At 47.7% G+C, this 20,460-nt stretch overlaps 1 protein-coding gene across 1 annotated transcript in view; it reads left to right on the top strand.

The window, feature by feature from the left end:
• Positions 1-18,198, top strand: part of mast1b (microtubule associated serine/threonine kinase 1b) — a 25,633-nt gene extending 7,435 nt beyond the window's left edge. Inside the window, exons 5-26 of the mRNA XM_076266673.1 lie at positions 2,306-2,466; positions 2,911-2,986; positions 4,325-4,534; positions 5,489-5,590; positions 6,455-6,587; positions 7,015-7,082; positions 8,338-8,414; positions 9,233-9,441; positions 9,617-9,755; positions 10,218-10,350; positions 11,026-11,191; positions 11,538-11,639; positions 11,857-11,979; positions 12,201-12,310; positions 12,731-12,891; positions 13,227-13,492; positions 14,404-14,661; positions 14,929-15,158; positions 15,293-15,415; positions 15,545-15,681; positions 15,849-16,036; positions 16,378-18,198. Of these exons, the coding sequence (XP_076122788.1) occupies positions 2,306-2,466; positions 2,911-2,986; positions 4,325-4,534; positions 5,489-5,590; positions 6,455-6,587; positions 7,015-7,082; positions 8,338-8,414; positions 9,233-9,441; positions 9,617-9,755; positions 10,218-10,350; positions 11,026-11,191; positions 11,538-11,639; positions 11,857-11,979; positions 12,201-12,310; positions 12,731-12,891; positions 13,227-13,492; positions 14,404-14,661; positions 14,929-15,158; positions 15,293-15,415; positions 15,545-15,681; positions 15,849-16,036; positions 16,378-18,047 (4,842 nt within the window). The 3' untranslated portion in view covers positions 18,048-18,198. The remainder of the gene's footprint in view (positions 1-2,305; positions 2,467-2,910; positions 2,987-4,324; positions 4,535-5,488; positions 5,591-6,454; positions 6,588-7,014; positions 7,083-8,337; positions 8,415-9,232; positions 9,442-9,616; positions 9,756-10,217; positions 10,351-11,025; positions 11,192-11,537; positions 11,640-11,856; positions 11,980-12,200; positions 12,311-12,730; positions 12,892-13,226; positions 13,493-14,403; positions 14,662-14,928; positions 15,159-15,292; positions 15,416-15,544; positions 15,682-15,848; positions 16,037-16,377) is intronic.
• Positions 18,199-20,460: the final 2,262 nt, after the last annotated feature.

Below are 20,460 nucleotides of genomic sequence, written 5' to 3'. Positions count from 1 at the left end.
TATTAGCCATGACATTACTAGGCTATGAATCGTTCGTTCATTTTTTTTTTGGGGGGGGTGTGTGTGTGTGGGGGGGGGTTACAAACTTATTCAAAATCACCCCCCCCCCCCCCCCTCTGGTTTTTACACAAATCGCACCCTGGACATACGCATATTTGATCACATACTTACTAAGAATACCAATACCAAGAATCTTTCTCTGAATAACACACACACACACACACACACACACACACACACACAAACACACTCACACACACACACACACACATACACACACACACACACACACACACACACACACACACACACTCTGCACTCTTTCCTGGAGGCTCTCTTGACACTCTTTACATCTCCCCTCATCACATTACATAAGCCCATCACAGGGACAGGGGGACATGAGCTCACCCTCTCTGAATGGACCGGGTGGAGAGGGCAGTGGAGATGGGGGCAAGCACCAGTGGAGGGAAAGGAGGGATAGAGAAATAGAGATGAGGAAAGAGAGAAAAAATAGACAGAGAGATGGATAGAGAGAAATCAAGATGGGAAAGAGAGGAAAAATAGACAGAGAGATGGAGAGAGAAAGAGAGAGAAATCAAGATGGGGAAAGAGAGGAAAGATAGAGAGAGAGGGAGGGAGAGGTGGAGAGAGAGAAAATGTGTGTGAGAGTGAGGGAAGAAGGAAAGACAAAGACAGATCAACATTCAGCACTTCAGAAGAAGAAGAAAAAGTACCTGATGAGTCACCTTTAATCTGTCTTGCCTTTGTCACTGTCTCTGATGGCTGTGCTTGTGTAGATTACTCCCTGCATGCGTGTGTGTGTGTGTGTGTCTGTGTGCAGCTATGTGTGTGTGTGTGTGTGTGTGTGTGTGCGTGCAGCTGTGCTTATGCAAATGTGTGCAGCAGAGATATGTCATGATATTGTGTCAGGATCTTTTTTAAAGCATGAGAAGAAAAAATCACTTTCGTCACACCCCCAGAAGTGTCCCCTGACACAAGCGTGATTGTGCTCCCGCCCAACAAAGAAATTCAGGAGAACTGCACTGATGCGTCCCACCAGGAAACCTGACGAGTAAACAAATGACAGAAAGAGTAGCGACCAGGAAGTCCCCAGAGCACCGAGATCGAGTGCACCTCTCCCTCTACACCCTGCAGCGCTCAGCAACCAGACAGGACAGGTGGGGACAGGCAGACAGACAGACAGACAGACACACGGTCAGACAGACAGATAGACAGAGACAGACAGACGGTCAGACGGATAGACAGAGTGGACGAGTGGACGTGTCTCAACAGAGTACCTGTGCAGTCATTCATCATTGTCATTGTGACAGGCTGCGCTATCAGGCGTTCCTTGATTGTGATGGATTAACTGTTGATTTGACTGTAGTCTTCTCCATGGATACATTTCCTCTGTAGTTTATTAAGAGCATCAGTGGTGTTGGTGGGTGCTGTCGGGGGGGGGGGGGGGGGGGGGGGTTCCCCACTCAAAACCCCCGCTGGGGTGGTGACTCGGCCTGGGCGGAGCTTTCAGCCTTGCGGCTGTCACACTCGGACATAGTCGCCCCTGGAGACAGAAGATGGACTGTTTGTTTCTCATCCATTATCGTATTGTTGTTGTCTTCCGCTGAATGTCTGAAGTCTATTACGGTGACAAATGACAGGAGTGCCTGGCAGAGGCACGCTCCGGCAAGACTCTCTCTCTTCCTCTCCATCGCTCTCTCGTTCCTTCACTCTCTTTCTTCCTGCCTGACTCTCATCCTTTGTCAGGGTGTGTCCTTCCCCTCCTCTGTCTCTCTGCCCTTGTTTTTCATCCTGCCCTCCATTGCATTTGTCTTACCATCCCTCTGTTTATCTCTCTCTCCTCCCTTTCTTCCTCTCACTCCTCTGCCTCCTTCATCTCTCCTCTCTCTCTCTCTTTCTCAGTTATGGTTTCCCCCTGTCTCTCCCAATCTCTGTTATTCTACCCCCCCCCCATTTTGGTCTCTTTTTGTTATTTCCCCCTCTCTTTCCCAAGTTTTCTCTTTCTCTCTCTTCCAAGTTCTCTCCTTCTCTCTTTTCCAGCGTCAGACTATTTTCAGTGTGATTGGTGTTTAAGCAAAGGTCTGTGGTCAATGTTTTGTTTACCTGGTGATGTGTGTTTATGAACTTGGTGCTCCTTTGCTATAATGTTAGTGTAGATGGGATCAGACCCTTTTTAATGAGTGATTTGTTTTAAAAGTTACTCCTTCCTTCTCTTTCTCCCTCTCTCTCTCTCCCTCTCTCTCTCTCCCTCTCTCTGTCTCTGTATCTCTCTCTCTCTCTCCAGTCTTCCAGCTCCTCTCAGGAGCGTCTGCACCAGTTGCCATTCCAGCCCACCATGGACGAGCTGCACTTCCTCTCCAAGCACTTCGGCAGCACCGAGAGCATCACCGATGACGATGGTGGACGCTGCTCTCCGCATGTGCGCCCACGGTCACGTAGTCTCAGGTACAGACATACACACACACACACACACACACACACACACACACACACACACACACACACACACACACACACAAACAAACAGTACGCAAGTGACTTCACCTTTATTGTATAAGCACTGATTCATATAAAGGCACACATGACCATTTTTTATGTGTACATCCAGCACGTACACACACACACACACACACGCACACACAAGCACACATATGTACGCATACACACACACACACACACACACACACACACACAAACAAACAGTACGCAAGTGACTTCACCTTTATTGTATAAGCACTGATTCATATAAAGGCGCACATGACCATTTTTTATGTGTACATCCAGCACGTACACACACACACACACACACACACACACACACACACACACACACACACACGCGCAGAGCAGATGTCCTCATAAGGTGATTGTGATCTCTCTCTTTCCCAGCCCGGGCCGCTCGCCATCCTGCTATGACAACGAGATCGTGATGATGAACCATGTGTACAAAGAGCGCTTCCCCAAAGTGAGTCACGTACAAGGACACACACACATCCACACATGCACACACACACCCACATCCACACACACACACACACACACACACGCACACACACACACACACACACACACACACACACACACACACACACATATACACACGCATACACACATTCACATGTGGTGTCCTTTGCAAATACACATCCGTGGATGTTTCAACAGCCCCAAAAGTCACATTGCCCAAAGGGAAATGACCTAAGCACTAGTCCCACAGACTCACTCTCACACATAGGCAAACACACATACATGTACATGGGCATGTGCACACGCACGCACACACACACACACACACACACACACACACACACACACACACACACACACACACACACACACACACACACCATATTCCCATGATTTGCAGTGTTTGACTCGCCCATGTTTTATTGAAGTGGATGTTGAGTTAGAAGAGTGAGTAATGACTACATGCATTTCTGAGAGCTAATGTTCCAGAGCAGCTGACCTTCTGACCCTTGCCTTGCAGAATAGAGTACGCCTGGAGCTGACCGCCGTGTCTCTCCCCGACTAAACACACAGCCAGGCTGCCTTCATGTGGCTGCCGGCTGCTTCTGATTTGATCTATTTACTTGAGAAATTAACTTGAGAGATTAACTGGAGAAATCACTGAGTACTAAAAGTCACTAAAAGTAAAAACATGCACGTTGAAACAAATCATATTGCACAGACACAGTTCAGGCGTGAGAGACTGTGAATTAAACCTTCGGCAGAGGCTCCCATACAACTGAACTGGCTGCTGTTTCCATGCAACACCCCGCACCTGTTACCATCTGTTCTACCTTGTGGCCAATGTCTCACTGACCACACGGTGAACAGGGATTACTCCAGTCAGTTGATGGACGCTTCAGGCATCCTCTAGGGTGCAGCCGGATTCCCGTTACAGGTGCCATGGTAATGAGGTCATATTGATTCAGGACTGTGGTCAGAGGAAGGCTGATAATCCTACTGGGGGTTGATTAGAGGAGGCAGCAAAGCTGTACTAGGTGGGGGTTTGAGGGCTTGTTGGGTTTTTTCAAGGCCATCTGAAGGGAGGAGTATTGGAAATGTCCAGTGGGGTTTAGATTTCCAGTCCTTAGATCAGTCCATTGGGGTGGCATATGAACCATATAATTTCATGACTGACAGGATAAATATAGAAGTATGGAGCATCCTTCTGAATGTCATATTCTCTTTTTTCTTGCCTCCATTATCTCTCTCTTCCATCCACCACCTCCATCCATCCATCCATCCATCCGTCCGTCTCTCTCTCTCTTTCTCTCTTCTGTCCTCCCTCCCCCCCTCCCAGGCCACGGCACAGATGGAGGAGCGTCTGGCCGACTTCATCCAGGTCTACTCCCCCGAGAGCGTGCTGCCCCTGGCCGACGGCGTGCTCAGCTTCATCCACCACCAGATTGTGGAGCTGGCCCGCGACTGCCTGGCCAAGTCGCGCGAGGGCCTCATCACCACCGTCTACTTCTTCGAGCTCCAGGAGAACCTGGAGAAGCTGCTCAACGACGTGAGTCGGGCGCATGGGGCACACGTATCCCAGAATGCTCCTGGATGGGCCAGTGAAAGGGGGGCTGATCAGTGGGGGAGTTAATGTGCTAAGGAACAGCCTCTGGCTCAAATGTCACGTTCATACATTACACACAGTAATGTGTCCACAGACACTATCACATAAGACCCAATAATGGGTCTTGAATGATCTGATGGATATGATTAAGTCTCTTTAGCCAGCGAAAGATATTGCACATTGTAGTTAGTGCAGGATTTCCCCCCAATGTCTAATGAACATGTCATTGCAATTCTTATTAAAGGCCTTTAATATTTTAATATAAGTTTTAATATATATTTTGCATTGTCACTCAAACTTAATTAAAAAAGGGGAATATATTTCTTTTGTTTAATCAGGATTACAGATCTGTTTTTATATGAGCAGAAATGAAATTCGTAGCGTAAATGAATGGTAATGGCACAATTATGCCTGTTTGACAGACACGGCGCAGATAATGATAGTCGAGGAAGGTTTGTCTTGATTGGCTGCTCAGCCGCTTAGTGATTAAATCTGCATGAGTTTCCTGGATGGTTTTTATCAGGCGGGATTGGATTAAACTGCCACGGCGCCTGAGCCATTTTGTTTTATGGCACTCTCTCCTTAAGCTGTAATGCATCATTACTGACAATGAAGTAATTAATATGGATTATAAATCACAGGATCACAGATTCACTTGGATGACTTGCAGATGCAAAGAACAAAAAAGAAATAAAAAGTTTTTAATTATCTGTAGAGGGAAATGACATTCCAAACAGGTATATGACCACATTCATTCTCTCTAGATGGAGTAGTTTTAGTAGAATTATATACACAGTTCAGGAGGAACACTAGTAGGATGGGAGCAGTAGGCGGCTGAATATAGGCAAAGTTTTGGTACAGTAGTCCTTAATATCTACGTTCACCTCTCTCCTGCAGGCTTTTGAGCGTTCAGAGAGCTCAGAAGTGGCCTTTGTCACTGAGCTGGTCAAGAAACTTCTCATCGTCATCTCCCGCCCTGCCCGACTCCTTGAATGCTTGGTGAGAGCTATGTTGGGTTTGTGACCTTGTCTGTGTTGGGTTTGTGACCTTATCTGTGTTGGGTTTCTGGCCTCTTTTGTGTTGAGTTTGTGACCTATTCTGTGTTGAGTTTGTGACCTATTCTGTGTTGGGTTTCCTCCCTGTTCTGCGTTCTGGGTCAGGTTCTGTGTCCTCTTTTCATGTTTGTATTTGCCCCCTTTTTAATCTTTGTACCCAACTTGTCCTTGTGATTATACAGTAAACTGTTCCACAGACTACCCAAAACAATCAGCTTACCAAACATGCTACATCTTGCCATCTGTGTCGTTTGGCTAAATCGATTTGTTTCATAAATATTAGTTTTAAAAGAGTTTCTTTACCAAAGACAGAATATAGTACAACGCACACACTCTCTCAACACACACACACACAAATGACAAAAAAGGACTGTATGCTGTGGTGATTCCATTTGCATTTAGATTAAAAATTCCTATTTGCCTCGAGAGCAGCTATATTGCTGGCTGCTCTGAAATCTTCAAGCTTGGTGACTCACATCAGCTGATTCGCACAGTAATTCCAAGTTCCCCGCCGGTGTGTCGAATGTCAGCCCTGTGGTGGTTGACGGAAATGGCCTTAATCCTCCTCTCATATTGATACGCCAACACCCCCCCCCCCCCCCCCCCCACACACACACACACACACACACATACACACATACACACACATACACACACACACTCACAGTCACACCCACTTCACTCTGAGTCTCTTGTCAGAGAGTTCAGGGATTATTCTGTCTTGTTTGGGTTTGTAGTCTGTCTGTCTGTCTGATTGAAATGAGACGTAAGACACTGACTGTGTCGTCCCTCCCCGGTGGGCTGTCAGGAGTTCAACCCTGAGGAGTTCTACCACCTCCTGGAGGCAGCGGAGGACCACGCCAAGGAGGGGCATCTGATGAAGACTGACATCCCGCGTTACATCATCAGCCAGCTGGGGCTCACCAGGGACCCTCTGGAAGGTGAGAGACAGAGAGAGAGAAAGACTTGAGGAAAGAATGACGGAGGAATGCTACGACCTGGTGGTCGAGTAAACAGTCTTCAGTCCCAGAAAAAACAGCCCCAACCAATCACAGCCCTGACAGAGATCCCGCCCACCTACTTTGCCCTCTGTGTTGTTTTGCTTTCCATTGTTTTCCTTCCCTCCGAAGCACGACATGTGACTTGGCTTCTTCTGAAATGTACCATTCACACACAAAATAAGGAGCTTTGTCATGCACTGTTGTTCCAAGCAGTCTTGCCTCACTAAATTGACCTGAACTAAAGCACAGAGCAATCAGGCTGACGGGAATGCAGTTTTCCTTACAGTTGTGTGTATTATTGCAGTCATTAATCATCTTCACTAAGCATGGCCATTTGACCCTGATGTAAACCTCCTTTGTTTCCCAGAAATGGTCAACCTGGACAGCTACGACAGTGAAGGGCCCCTCACCCCAGAGACGGATGACTCAGCTGAGGTTAGACCTCCAGACACACACACACACACACACACACACACCAGTCCTTCACCCTGTTTATGTCAAGCATAGAGTTTCACTGCAGTTTTGCTTTGCTGCAGCCCTGCCACTCTGCTAGCCTACCTCCCACTCCACAGCTCTGCAGTCTGTATCTGAATCCAGCTCAGTCTACTGACACACTCACACTCACACACACACACACACACACACACACACACACTCACACACACACACACACACACACACACACACTCACACACTCACACACACACTCACACTCACACACACACACACACACACACACACACACACACACACACACACATTCCATCACAAGGCTTCTATTCATTTACTTTGATTACCATCTCAAGTATAAAACACTGGATGGCTCCAACTGTGACTGCCTCAGCAGAGCAGTCAGCACGCTCCCCTGCCAAGAGAGAGAGAGAGAGAGAGAGAAGAGGGAGAACATTTTTCAGAGTCGAGTGAAATGCATAAGAGCATCACTCAACAAAAATGGAAGGGATTGTGGTCTGTTTTTGTTAGTCAGTAATTACCTAAAATGTTTGTTTTTTTGAGGGAGGGGTGGGGGGGGGGGGTCGGGTGGTGTGGGGATGGACAGAAGGAGACAGGGGAGAGGCAGCTTACTCTCAGTTGACATCAGCGGCTGAAGTGCATCAGTGTTTGATTAAATAGCCTGCAGCTGAGTGTGTGAAGCAGATGCCTAACGAGGACCATTTAGCTGGGATGAGACTCACTCAGTTCAGTTCACAGAGTTTGGGAGCACTGAGGGTATTTGGGATAGGCTGAGAGGCAGACATTGAAAGTGATTCAAATCACTTCCTGTTGGCAGAAAAATACAGTAACAAAACCAGAAAATTAACTAGCTACAAAATGGGCACTCAATCATAGTGAACACAGAAATTCTAGATCCAAGAGCCTTTTTTAAATCATATTTTTGATATAGCATTTAGTGACATGTACCTCAGATAGATAAACAAAACAGGAGTATGGAAACCAATACACGCACCATCGCAGACATTACAAAGACCATTCTAAACGCAACATTGATTGTGCATCATGATGATCTCATGATCTCCAGAGTAAGATAGAAAAGGAGCTGTGGCTCATGTGTCCTCACTCATGTTCCCTGTCCTCTGTGGGGGATGATGCACTTCCTCCTCTCCTCCTCTCCTCTCCTCCTCTTTTCATCCTGACTCACCAGTGCACACTGCCTTTGTCCCCCCCCCCCCAGGGCAAGATGAGAACCATGAAGCCCCCAGGGGAGGCTGACTTCCAGACTATCAAGCTGATCAGCAACGGGGCTTACGGGTGAGTGACTGACTGACTGACCGAGCGAAGGAGGTAGTGGCCTCTCCTCTCCACTCCTCCCTTCTCCTCTCCTCTCTTTGCCTTCCCGCCTCCAGTGCCTAACCAAGCCCATCATTCCTGTGCTATTGGCTCGATAAATCCTAATAACGTCAAACCATGGCAGCCTCTCTTTACCATGCGCTTGATGACAGATGTGTTTTTGAGTGTGTGGTAGTACAATCCTCGGCCATACGTCAGATTTCACCTGATTAATCCACAATTGTAATCACCTCTTTAATCCCCTGTCCCCATTCAATAAACATCCGCTGGCCCCAGTGATTGAGCCGCTTTAATAGCTCGTTGCAAATGAGGCATGAGTAATGTCATCAGTGTGGTCCGACACAAGAGAAAATCATGGTCAGGAGATGAATGGGCTGAGAGTGGACATCCTCTCTGTGGCTCAGCAGTGCTCGCTGGCTGCTTCCACTGATATGGGCTCATCTCTCAAGGAGAACGCTGAGATGTGAACTTTATATGTCCAAGTTATTAAAGGCCCGTTTGGGGTCAAATGGCACACATTTCAAGCTGGATATTCTAGTGTAAGATATGAGGGTATGTCCTGTTAAATGCTCATTTGACAAACATAATAAAATACAGAAAAAGTTAAATATGTATGCCAAACAAATCAATGTAGCTACTATTTTAGATCATACCTCTTTTGTTCGGAAATCTGTGAGGGAAACCTGTTTGTATACGTTCAAGCACTATAAAGGCCCTTCATGAAAGTCTCACTAAATATAATGTCCTCTGATTATAATGTAAATGCTCTGCTTTTCCAGGGCTGTGTACCTGGTGCGCCATCTGGAGACCCGCCAGCGCTTCGCCATGAAGAAGATCAACAAGCAGAACCTGATTCTGCGCAACCAGATCCAGCAGGCCTTTGTGGAGCGCGACATCCTCACCTTCGCCGAGAACCCCTTCGTGGTGAGCATGTTCTGCTCCTTCGAGACGCGCCGCCACCTCTGCATGGTCATGGAGTATGTGGAAGGTGAGTCAGACTGCAGAGACACACAAGCGTGCACACACACACACACACACACACACACACACACACACACACACACACATACACAGAAACAGCAGACCCGTAAAGAAGCTACTCGGATGCCATTCTTATGCCACTGGACCCTGGGGAAACTGAAGTTGTGTGCTTGTGTTTGCAGGGGGTGACTGTGCCACACTGCTGAAGAACATCGGCGCACTGCCAGTAGAGATGGCGCGCATGTATTTTGCTGAGACTGTGCTTGCCCTAGAGTACATCCACAACTATGGCATCGTCCACCGAGACCTGAAGCCTGACAAGTAAGCATGCGCCATCTAGTGGTAGGCAGGTGAAAGGCTGTAACCCAACAGCAAGTACCCTTCTTATCACTGTAAATAATGTAAATTAATAAATTATATGTTAAAGCCATGGCCCAGATCCAGTCTACATAAATGGGTCAACTTCTTATCTTGCTCACAATGAGCATTATTTTGGAAACATTTTTATTACAAATGTATGCTTTTATTATTGAATTGTGATATAAAGGGAGATATTTAGTATACTAAACGGATGTTGAGTTAAGAGATGAAGTGTATGAATGTGTGGTCTTTCCTTTCATATCATTGTAAATTTTACATATGTTAAATTTAAGTAATTAATGGTTTTTAAAGACACACAAACAGGTTTTGGTATGCATCCATGAAACATGTTATTTGATATGATGCTCCACAGATCTGCATTTGCGAGATGAGGTGTATGAAAGTGTGCTCTTTCTCTCCTAGTCTGCTCATCACCTCCATGGGCCATATCAAGCTGACAGACTTTGGCTTGTCCAAGATTGGCCTGATGAGCCTGACCACTAACCTTTATGAGGGCCACATCGAGAAGGACACACGGGAGTTCTTGGACAAGCAGGTGTGTGTGTGTGTGTCGTGCTGAGTCATACACCTGTGCTTATTAGAACTCACACCGTGACCTTTGCCGTCGTGTCTTTGATATTGCGACTCAATAGAATGACTCACCGACATGAATCACAACTGTGCGCTGGTGGTTCATTTCTGTGCTTCAAGTGTGGAGTCAGCTCAACATGTCAGCGCTGAGCGACTGTGTGTGTGTATGTGTGTGTGTGTGTGTGTGTGTGCGGGGCTTTCATTATTCAAGACCGGCAGAGAAGAGCGGAGCAGAGGTCACGGTCAAGGGTGCCGGGCAATTACAATGTGAAGGATGACTAGCGGATCAATGGGGGGGATGAATAGTGTTGTACGGATGGAGGGGAAATGAACTGCATTCCAAAATGAATTGCTTTCCAGCACAATGGCTCACAATACCTGCCATGGCAAGCCAACCTGGCATCTCCAAGCGAATCATTCTGTAACGATGAAGCAGTGGTACATTTTGTACTTTTGATTTATTTTCCAATTCTTGCGGGTGAGCTGGTGCAAACCAGCCACAGTGATTTACTTGTATGAAGCCACTGGTCAGGAGGGTAATTCTCTGCCAGCATACAGTACATAGACCCTCGTTGCCCTGCTGTGTTTGTGTTGTAGAAGATCACCTGCTGACCGGTGAATGTCCCCCTTTATCCCTCAGGTGTGCGGCACGCCGGAGTACATCGCTCCCGAGGTGATCCTGCGGCAGGGCTACGGTAAGCCGGTGGACTGGTGGGCTATGGGCATCATCCTGTACGAGTTCCTGGTCGGCTGTGTGCCATTCTTCGGGGACACACCTGAGGAGCTGTTTGGACAGGTCATCACAGGTGCGCCGCGTGTTTGTCTCTAATGAGACCTCCTCCCTGTTCATCTCTCCATACATAATCAATAGCTGTCTCTCTCTATCCCTGATGTTTCCTGTGAGATATCCCATGGCCTTTTTTCCAGTCTAATACCCTATCTCTCTCTCTCTCTCTCTCTGTCTCCATCTCTCTCTCTTTCTTTCTCTCTCTCTTTGTCTCTCTCTTTCTTTCTCTCTTGTCATATATCTCATTTCCCTCCTCCTGCCCCTCTATCTTTATACTGTAATATTGCTGTAAGCTCTGAACATATCCCCATATCTAACATGTATTTCACACTTGTGTGTGTATTTGTGTGTGTGTGCGTGTCCAGATGACATAATGTGGCCAGACGGGGATGATGCTCTCCCTGCTGATGCTCAGAACCTGATCTCTGCCCTGCTGCAGACCAATCCCATCGTCCGACTAGGAACAGGTTGGTTATTATTACCCACACCACCAAATACGCAGAGATATTGCGACACGTGTACATCTAGACAGCAAGCATTCACTCTTCAGTAATATACAGAGTGTGAATTGTGACAGCTATGTTAAATGTACATTAAGTTCAGCATAATTTTTACCTGTGTGTATATGCCTCTGTGCCTAATGTGTGTGTGTGTGTGTGTGTGTGTGTGTGTGTGTGTGTACAGGGGGAGCTTTTGAGGTGAAGCAGCACCCATTCTTCACTGAGCTGGACTGGAACAGTGTTCTGAGGCAGAAGGCCGAGTTTGTCCCACACCTGGAGTCGGAGGAGGACACCAGCTACTTTGATAGTGAGTGTTTTCAACTGTGTGTGTGTCTGTGTTTGTACCAGAGGCTGTGTGACTGTGGTTGCACGTGTAGAGAGCAGTGTCCAACTCCATCTTCGTCAGTGATGCTCTTGGTGCTTGGAGAGGAAGTGTCCAGGATATTAAAATGTTAAATATGGCTTTATGTGTGTGTGTGCGTGCGCTTGTGTGTTAATCTTTACCCATCTTTTCTCCCCTCCTCCCAGCTCGATCAGACCGTTACCATCACTTGCACTCATATGATGAGGACGACACGAACGATGACGAGCCGGTGGAGATACGCCGCTTCTCCTCCTGTTCGCCGCGCTTCAGCAAGGTGACTCTCTTTATCTCACACATCCCCTCCCTCTCCTCCCCTCTGCTGTCTCTATCTCTCCGTCACTCTCGATCTCTCACTTCCGTCATTTCTCATTCTGAGTCTATCTCTTTCCGCTTGCGTTTGCTGCTATCTGCTATCTCACACTCTGCCTGTTTCATTTCACTAGTCACTACCATCCAAAAAGCAGTTTCAATTTACTTCTGGGTCTTTTTACTCCTCGGACATTGTAATCCATATTGTTTAAAAAAGTGTTGCTTGTTCTTCACTACCTGACACTTTCATATCACACAGTCACTCAGCAGTCTTTTTAACTGCGTTTCATTTCATAATAAAAGAAGGAACTGTGGTATTTGTAGTGCACTGCCTGGCCTATACTCATTGAAACTCATGGCACGCTACCTTTTTGCTGAACTACAGGTGTACAGCAGCATGGAGCACCTGTGCCAGCTGGAGCACAAGCCATCGGGCGTCACCAGGCGCGAACACAAGAGCCACAGGGAGGACAGGGTGACCAAGAGAGAGAGCCTGGGCAGCCTCACGCTCAGGGACAAGAGCTGGAGGACTGGCTCTCCTGAGATGTGAGTGGAGAGTCCAAACAGAATAGCATGTACAAAAGTGTACTCCTCTGTCCCTCTATGCCTGTTTCTGAGCCTGCAGTACATCCTGTAATATGAGAGAGGACATTCTTGGTCTTAGACACTATACAGTAATCTGATGTTATTTGTAATAAGACTCCACCTACTGAGTCATGGATACCTCTCACTCTCCTGCTGTCATATTGCCACAAGCATTAAACATGAAATTGAGGGAAAAAAAACACCCTTGGTTTCCCTGTGCTACTATAGCAGGGTTGTTGTCCCTGACTGACCCATGTGTTTTTAATTCCTCTCTGTCCTCCATTGTGTTCCTTCAGGAAGCGTCTGTCCTGCTCAGAGTCCTCGTTCACCGAGAGCGACTCCAGCCCTCCGTCCGGCGTGCGCAGGCGCTTCTCGGCGCTCATGGAAACGCACCGCTTCGCCTCACCGCTCGAGTCCGATGGCGAGATGCCGTCTCTTGCCAGCAGGCAGGCCGCCGTGAAGACCAGGGGCACATCTCTGGAGGGCGCCACCATGCCCGCCCTTTCCAGCCTGGCAGAGCTCACAGCCAGCCCGAAGGAGAGCAGCGCAGCACCAGCTGGAGGTTAGTGGCCATGCGGGTTTCAGGAAGGTGGGGTGATGTTTGACAAAGTAAAGTAAGGTAAGGTAAGGTGAAGTGAAGTGAGTGGGATTTAGCAGATGCTATTATTCAAAGCAACAGGGATTTACAGCGCCAGGTTGCAGTGCATGAAGTTTGTGCATGTGCACGTGCATGAGGTTTTTGATGGTTAATAATCTGGTCAGGGACTGAACACAGAGTGATTTTTATTTTGGTTCGTTCTGAGCAAAAAAAAAAAGTTCCTTCCTGTTCCAGTGTTCCAAGGCCACTCTAAATGGTAACCGGTTAGAACGTTATAGAAGAACGGTTAATAATGTTCCTTTAATAATGACATTGCCTTTACAAATTGATTTATGGCCAATGCCACAATACTATAGGCTTTTTTGCCCAACAACCCAAGCTTAAATCAAAGCACATTAGTTATCAAGGCTGATAACTGAAAACACTGTGTCTGAATTCAGGTGTTGGGTGAGATTTAAAAGTAGACAATTAGCCTCATTACTTATATTATATATTATATATTACTTTAAGCCCTGTAATAGCCTAACCTATGTGTGGTGCTATTTTCTTCGTGTCTCTGGTAATGTTATTTCACACAATGTTTCAGTAATTTAGGCTGCATTAGACAGTTAGATAGTGATGGCTATGAAAATCCTTTTTATCTACAAGTAGGACTATCTTATTATACAGGGGAGACGCTGATTTATAAAATCTGACTAAATTCATCCTATAAGGGGTCTGGGGAACACTGTGTGGGCAGGTGACTTTCCAAGTCTATGGACTTTTGAATAATATTCCAAGAAAGGTTAATCGGAAACAATAATTGTGTTTGTTTCCGGTTTTCGTTCTTTGAACCGTTTCTAATCCCTGAATCTGATACCCCCACCCCTCCACAGACAAGCTGCTCAGGCCAGCAGACCCTGCAGTGGGACCTGCTGTAGCCGGAGCCGCTGCTGCCCCCCACCCTCCCGGTGCCTCCTCCAGGGACCTGACCCCAGGGGACCCCCTCGGGCCCCGCGCCACCAACGACCTGGTCCTGCGGCGCGTCCGTCAGCAGCAATTCTCCGCCGACGACGAGAAGAAAACCCCTCGTACGAGCACCAAGGTCATCAAGTCCGCCTCTGCCACGGCCCTCTCCGTCATCATCCCAACAGGTACCAGCTCCGGCCACTAGGGGGATGGAATCAGCAAAGAGTGCTCTGTTCAGTCTTACAGTAATGGGATAAAATAGCTTTACCCTTTTTACTTTGTAGTGTACATTTTTACTTTTCTACTTTACTTTGAATGACCATAAAATGTACACTATTTTTCCTTTGCACTCATTCTACATTCTCCCTTTTTTCTTCTCTTTCCTCTCATCTGCCTCGTGTGCTCCCCCCCCCCCCCCTCTCTCTCCACCGGTCACCCCCTCCGGGCCGCAGTGGAGCAGCATGGCACGTCTCCTCTGGCCAGCCCCATGTCTCCACGCTCCACCTCGTCCAACCCGTCCTCGCGTGACTCTTCGCCCAGCCGGGACTACTCCCCGGCGGTCAGCATCCTCCGCTCGCCCATCACTATTCAGAGGGCCGGCAAGAAGTATGGCTTCACGCTCCGCGCCATCCGCGTCTATATGGGAGACAGTGACGTGTACAGTGTGCACCATATGGTCTGGGTGAGTGACTTAACATGAGAATACATACTTTTGGAATTGCTTTTAATGGCCATACTAGTTGTCTAGTTTAATGCTCCCTGTGACCAATGAAATTAAGTGGTTATGTGACTGACGCTAGTTTTCTATAATCACAGCATGTTGAGGTGGGGGGTCCTGCTCAAGAGGCGGGTCTTTGCGCTGGTGACCTCATCACCCATGTCAATGGAGAATCTGTCCATGGGCTTGTGCACACAGAAGTAGTTGAACTTATTCTAAAGGTGAGTGGAGATTTAAATTAGATGGCATAGGCCATTACCATGATATACATATTTAAAATGCTATTTCACTCAGATCCAATAAGCGCCCAATTTATGGATACATTAAATCTTATTTTGTTCCATCCACAGAGTGGAAACAAAGTCACAGTGACCACTACTCCTTTTGAGAACACATCGATCAAAATTGGGCCAGCACGCAAGACCAGCTACAAGGGCAAAATGGCTCGACGAAACAAGAAGTCTGGAGCAAAGGAGGGACAGGAAAGGTAAACAGCCATTTTAATATTTAAGTATAACTTCCATCTGTCTATAAGCTAGATGTAGCTGCTCACAGCTAGCTGCTTACTTTGTACTTCTTTGTCTCATTCTCATCTCTCTCTTCCCCCACCTCTCTATCTCTCTATCTCTCTATCTCTCTCTTTGTGCCTTGCAGCAAGAAGCGCAGCTCCCTGTTCCGGAAGATCACCAAGCAGTCCAACCTGCTGCACACCAGCCGAAGTCTGTCGTCCCTGAACCGCTCGCTGTCCTCTGGAGATAGCCTGCCTGGCTCGCCCACTCACGGCCTGTCTGCTCGCTCCCCCACGCAGACGTACCGCTCCCCGCCCGAGTCCGCCTACCTGGGTCAGTCTTTGCTTCATACTAGCCATGGCTATCCACACCCACATACAACTGGGGCCTAATATGCCTCCCAGGGTAGGCTGTAGAAGGGTTTCATGCATCTGTAATTTTATACTATATCTTATTAATATCGCAATAATATTAAAGATCAAACCAAACTTTCTGCAAGCAAACTAGTTACCTGGAGATGCCACAAATCTTAGCATTACCAGATGTAACGTTAAACTATGCACAGAGCACAGATGTCAGTGGATTGCAATCTAGCAGACACTTGTGGTCACTCATTTGTATGAAAGATACGTGTGCCCAGTCTGATGTGTCCCCCGTCTCTCTCGTCCCCTCAGGCACATCGTCCCAGAGCAGCTCGCCAGCGTCCAGCACGCCCAACTCCCCGGCCGCCTCCCAGCACATGCGGCCCAGCTCCCTGCACGGCCTCTCGCCCAAGCTGCATCGTCAGTACCGCTCGGCCCGCTGCAAGTCCGCCGGCAACATTCCCCTGTCCCCTCTGGCCCACACGCCCTCGCCGACCACCTCCTCGCCGCCGCCGATCGCCGGCCACTCGGTGGGCAGCTCCAACACCACGCAGGCCTTCCCGGTCAAGCTGCACGCGTCGCCCCCGGTGACCCGGCCGCGGCCCAAGAGCGCCGAGCCACCCCGCTCGCCACTGCTCCAGCGCGTGCAGTCGGCCGAGAAGCTAGGCCAGCCGCCGTCGTCGTCGTTCCCCTCCTCTTCATCCTCCTCATCGTCCTCGCTCTCATCCTTCACGTCTCCGTCGGTGTCGGGCCAGGAGAGGAAGGTGGGCGGGTCGTGCGTGGTGCGGAAGCACGGCCTGGACGGTGCGCTGCACGGTGACTACCGGCGCGAGCCCTTCCACTGCGAGCCGGCGCTCCAGAGTCTGCAGGAGATCGAGGGGGAGAACGCGGCTGGCGAACGTGGCACCCCGGGGTCGCCCGACGACAGCCCTACGCCCACCCCTACCCCCACGTTTAGCCCCGGAGATGACCTGACGCTCAAGCCATCCCGGAGGCTGGGCAGACAGGAGTCGCCCCTCAGCAGGGACAGCTTCCTCACGGGGAGGGACAAGGCCACGTCGGAGGCCCTGAAACTTGACCCGCAGCCTGCCAGCAAGGCAGCATCCCTACAGACTGAACCGGTCAAGGCCAAAGAGGCCACCGCCGAGAAGCCCCAACCCAGCCAAGCCGCAGTGACCCCAGCAGTTGCATCACTTAAGGTCACCACTGCTGATCGAACCTCACTCTTGAGCGCTTCCATCCCTGTAACCACCTCCGCCAAGGCCTCAGAAAAGGGCTCAGCAACTCCTTTCACCCCAAGTCCGTTAGCCCAAGAGCAGGGTCAGCGGACCGGTCAGAGAGTAGTGATCACCGGCTCTCCAGCCCAGAGCCTTGACAAGGGAAAAGCCTCAGGGCAAAGTCAAGCAGACAAAGGCACTGCACCCAAAGCAGCCGCCACAGAGGCGACCAAAGCAGGGAAAGGGCCAGAGGTGGGGACGGATGGACCTGGGCTCAAGGAAGGGGCTGGAACCAGTGAGAAACTGTCAGAGGCTAAAGCCAAAGCTCAAGGACCTCCAGCCACAGACTCAGGCCCAACTGCAGCAAAGCCCAAGGAGGTGAAGGCCTCAGGCCCATTTGTCACTCAGCGAGGTGCCCGAGAAGAGAAGCGTTTCCTGGAGGTGGTGGAGGAGCACCCCGCGTCCCCTTCCCCGACGGCTCTCTCTCCATCATCCAGCAAGTCACGAGCCGCTTCCCCTGGAGACAGGGCGAGCTTTGTCACCCAGCTGACCAGTGTAGCCAAAACCGTGCTGGGGCCTATGAAGCTGGGCTCCCAGGATGGGAGCAAGGCCAAAGACGGGAGCCCGAAGGGGGCTGAGGAGAAGCGGGGAGGCTCGTCAGGAAAGTCTGAGGCTTCGATTGGAAGTCGACGGGGGGCCACGGGAACATGGCCTGGGCCCGGCTCATCAAAGTCAGATAAAGCCAAGAGCTCCAAGAATCACTGATCATGTCAAGCCAATTACAAATGCCTTTTAGGAAATTTCACAATATCGCGCCAAGTCAGCTAAGCCTGCTTGACTACAAAAAACCCCATATCAGGCATTTGTATCAAAAACGAAACAAGGAAAATAGATCCAAGAAAGGTGCTTCAATAACTGTTGTCAAATGTGTGTGCATATGGTGTTATATGTATGTTCAACATCATAAGTGTATATAGGATAAATATGTATGTTTTCTTAATGCATGTTTCACGTAAAAAAAGAATGAAAACAGACCTAATGCTAGTGAACATTGTGAGCACTCACCCACTCTTCACTGCTCTCCCACTGCCCATGGGAACTGCATATCTACAGTCAGGTTTTTGGAGCATAGCTCAGAAAATAACGTAGCATTGCCTGAGCTATAGCGATGATATCAGATGGATCGTAGATGTCCACTCTGACACCAAACTTCATCTGTTATAAGACACCGCAGCATATGAGCGTTAGTTATGGCACGATGCTAATACAGCTTGGCATTGGCATTAAGGAACACACAAATACTAATTTGTGTACAATGAAGATTGTGGCTGTGTGATATACATGAATAGTTTCTGTAACTCTGATCGTCGCTGAAAAATGAAATGAAAAATGACTCGAAAATTGCTGTATGGCTACTGTTTTAACAGAGCTTTTGCCTTGGTGGGTAAGATTGGTAATGGCAGACTTGCACAATGCTTGCTGGAGTTGCACATCAATGCGTTTGGAAGACGGATTTCTGGCTGATGGTCCTCAAGTCGAGTTTACATGGTGAACAAGGATGCGATGTCAGCAAAGCCCACTGATCTATAAAGAAGTGGGACCCTGCCAGAATAGACTGTGAGGGGTCACCATCAATGTTCATGGTGTCTTGGGCTTTCAGAGAGCTAGGGGAAGTGATGTCAAAAGTACATCCTGTGCATGCTTTCTAATGTGAAGTCAAAGTTTGTGTGTATTTCTCATCAAGCGCAATGTGCTCCAGATGATCAGAGTGGGCATGATACCTATCCATTCAATGCACTATCTGCACCTGCAATCTTGACAAATAGACTTCTTACTGATCTCTTCCTTGTTGTATGCAAAGACATCTTTGTTCTGTGGTGTTGTCTCATAGAAAGAGATGCTGTGATGTTGTGAACAACGCATAGGCAGTCCTCATGGGGACTCACAGTCAATTGTCAGATCTGTCATCTCTGAGTTTATTCTAGATTCTTTTTCTTAATTCTTAACCACATCTATATTCTGCAACCAAGTTCAAGTTGTTAGCAACAAAGAAAATGATCCACATGAAGTTATACAGGGCCAAATCAGAGTAGGCTACTATCATAGGTGTTTTTTGTGCCATTGTAGCTGTCTCATTCTTTTTTTTTTCAATTCAATTAGAGATGTTTGTGCGAGTACTTAATACAAAACGAATAAATGGATGGATTTCTGTGTGTGTGTGTGTGTGTGTGTTACAAATTTATGATGTAGTGATAGAACCTTCGGTTTGTGATCTGTCTGATGGATGACGTTTCCATCTGGGTGTCTGTTGCCTGTGTCTGTGTCTAGTTTTGTAGGCATAGATTCCTTTGCCTGAGGTACAGTACACTTATTGTGTTTGTTAGGGGCAGAAGCTGTTATAAAGAATGCACTTTATTTATGTATTTTATTTATTTTCTAAGCATTTTTTGTTGAAGTATATGCATTTATTTATTATGTATTAATTTATTGACTTGTTTTGAACAGAGTTGTGATAATACCACATGCTCATGGGAATATCACTGTCATTGTCACAATAATGATTTTTAAGTTATTTGTTTGCCTGTGTGTGTGTGACAGCAGGGCTACACCGGGAGCGTAAAATAGTTTTTAATAGACTGGTCTAATTTTTTCGAATGTGCAGAGCGCTCTCACGTCTGGTGTAACCATTTCCATTGATTATAGTGGAGTATAGTGGAGTATTGTTGTAGCATACGATAGGCCTACATGAATAGAACGCTTCAGTCGCGCGCCAGGTGTAGCCCCGCCATGAGAGGGAGAGGAATGGTGCAGAAAGTTGCTGTGTGTGCTTCAAATACCTGTTACAATTTCCATTTTCTGTATTGTTTCTTTACTCAGGCAATGTTGTGAACCAATGCAAAAAAAAAAAAACTGAAGTGCAGTACAAAATAAAGTAAAGTAAAGTAAAAACAAATGTGTATTTTCGTGTTTCTTCTCAACTTAACTGGTGGGTCGGGACGTTCTGGGTGGGTCGTGGAGCTTGTGGTTAAAAAATAAATAAATTTACAATGCTATCAAATCTAACATTGAACCTTTATTAACAGACTTTATTCGTAGCCAATGTCAGTCATTACCATGGACATAGACAATGTTTAGGCCTATGCTACAGGTCAAGTTAGACATCATTTTAGTGGTAAAC

Source organism: Alosa pseudoharengus, unplaced genomic scaffold (genome assembly GCF_046254945.1).
Source record: "Alosa pseudoharengus isolate Yale_2024_CS ecotype anadromous, Long Island Sound unplaced genomic scaffold, YU_APseudo_1.1 YU_APseudo_1.1_scf_4, whole genome shotgun sequence".
Classification (NCBI taxonomy): domain Eukaryota; kingdom Metazoa; phylum Chordata; class Actinopteri; order Clupeiformes; family Clupeidae; genus Alosa; species Alosa pseudoharengus.
Note: the sequence above shows the minus strand (reverse complement) of the source record. Positions and strands in the feature narration are given on the sequence as shown.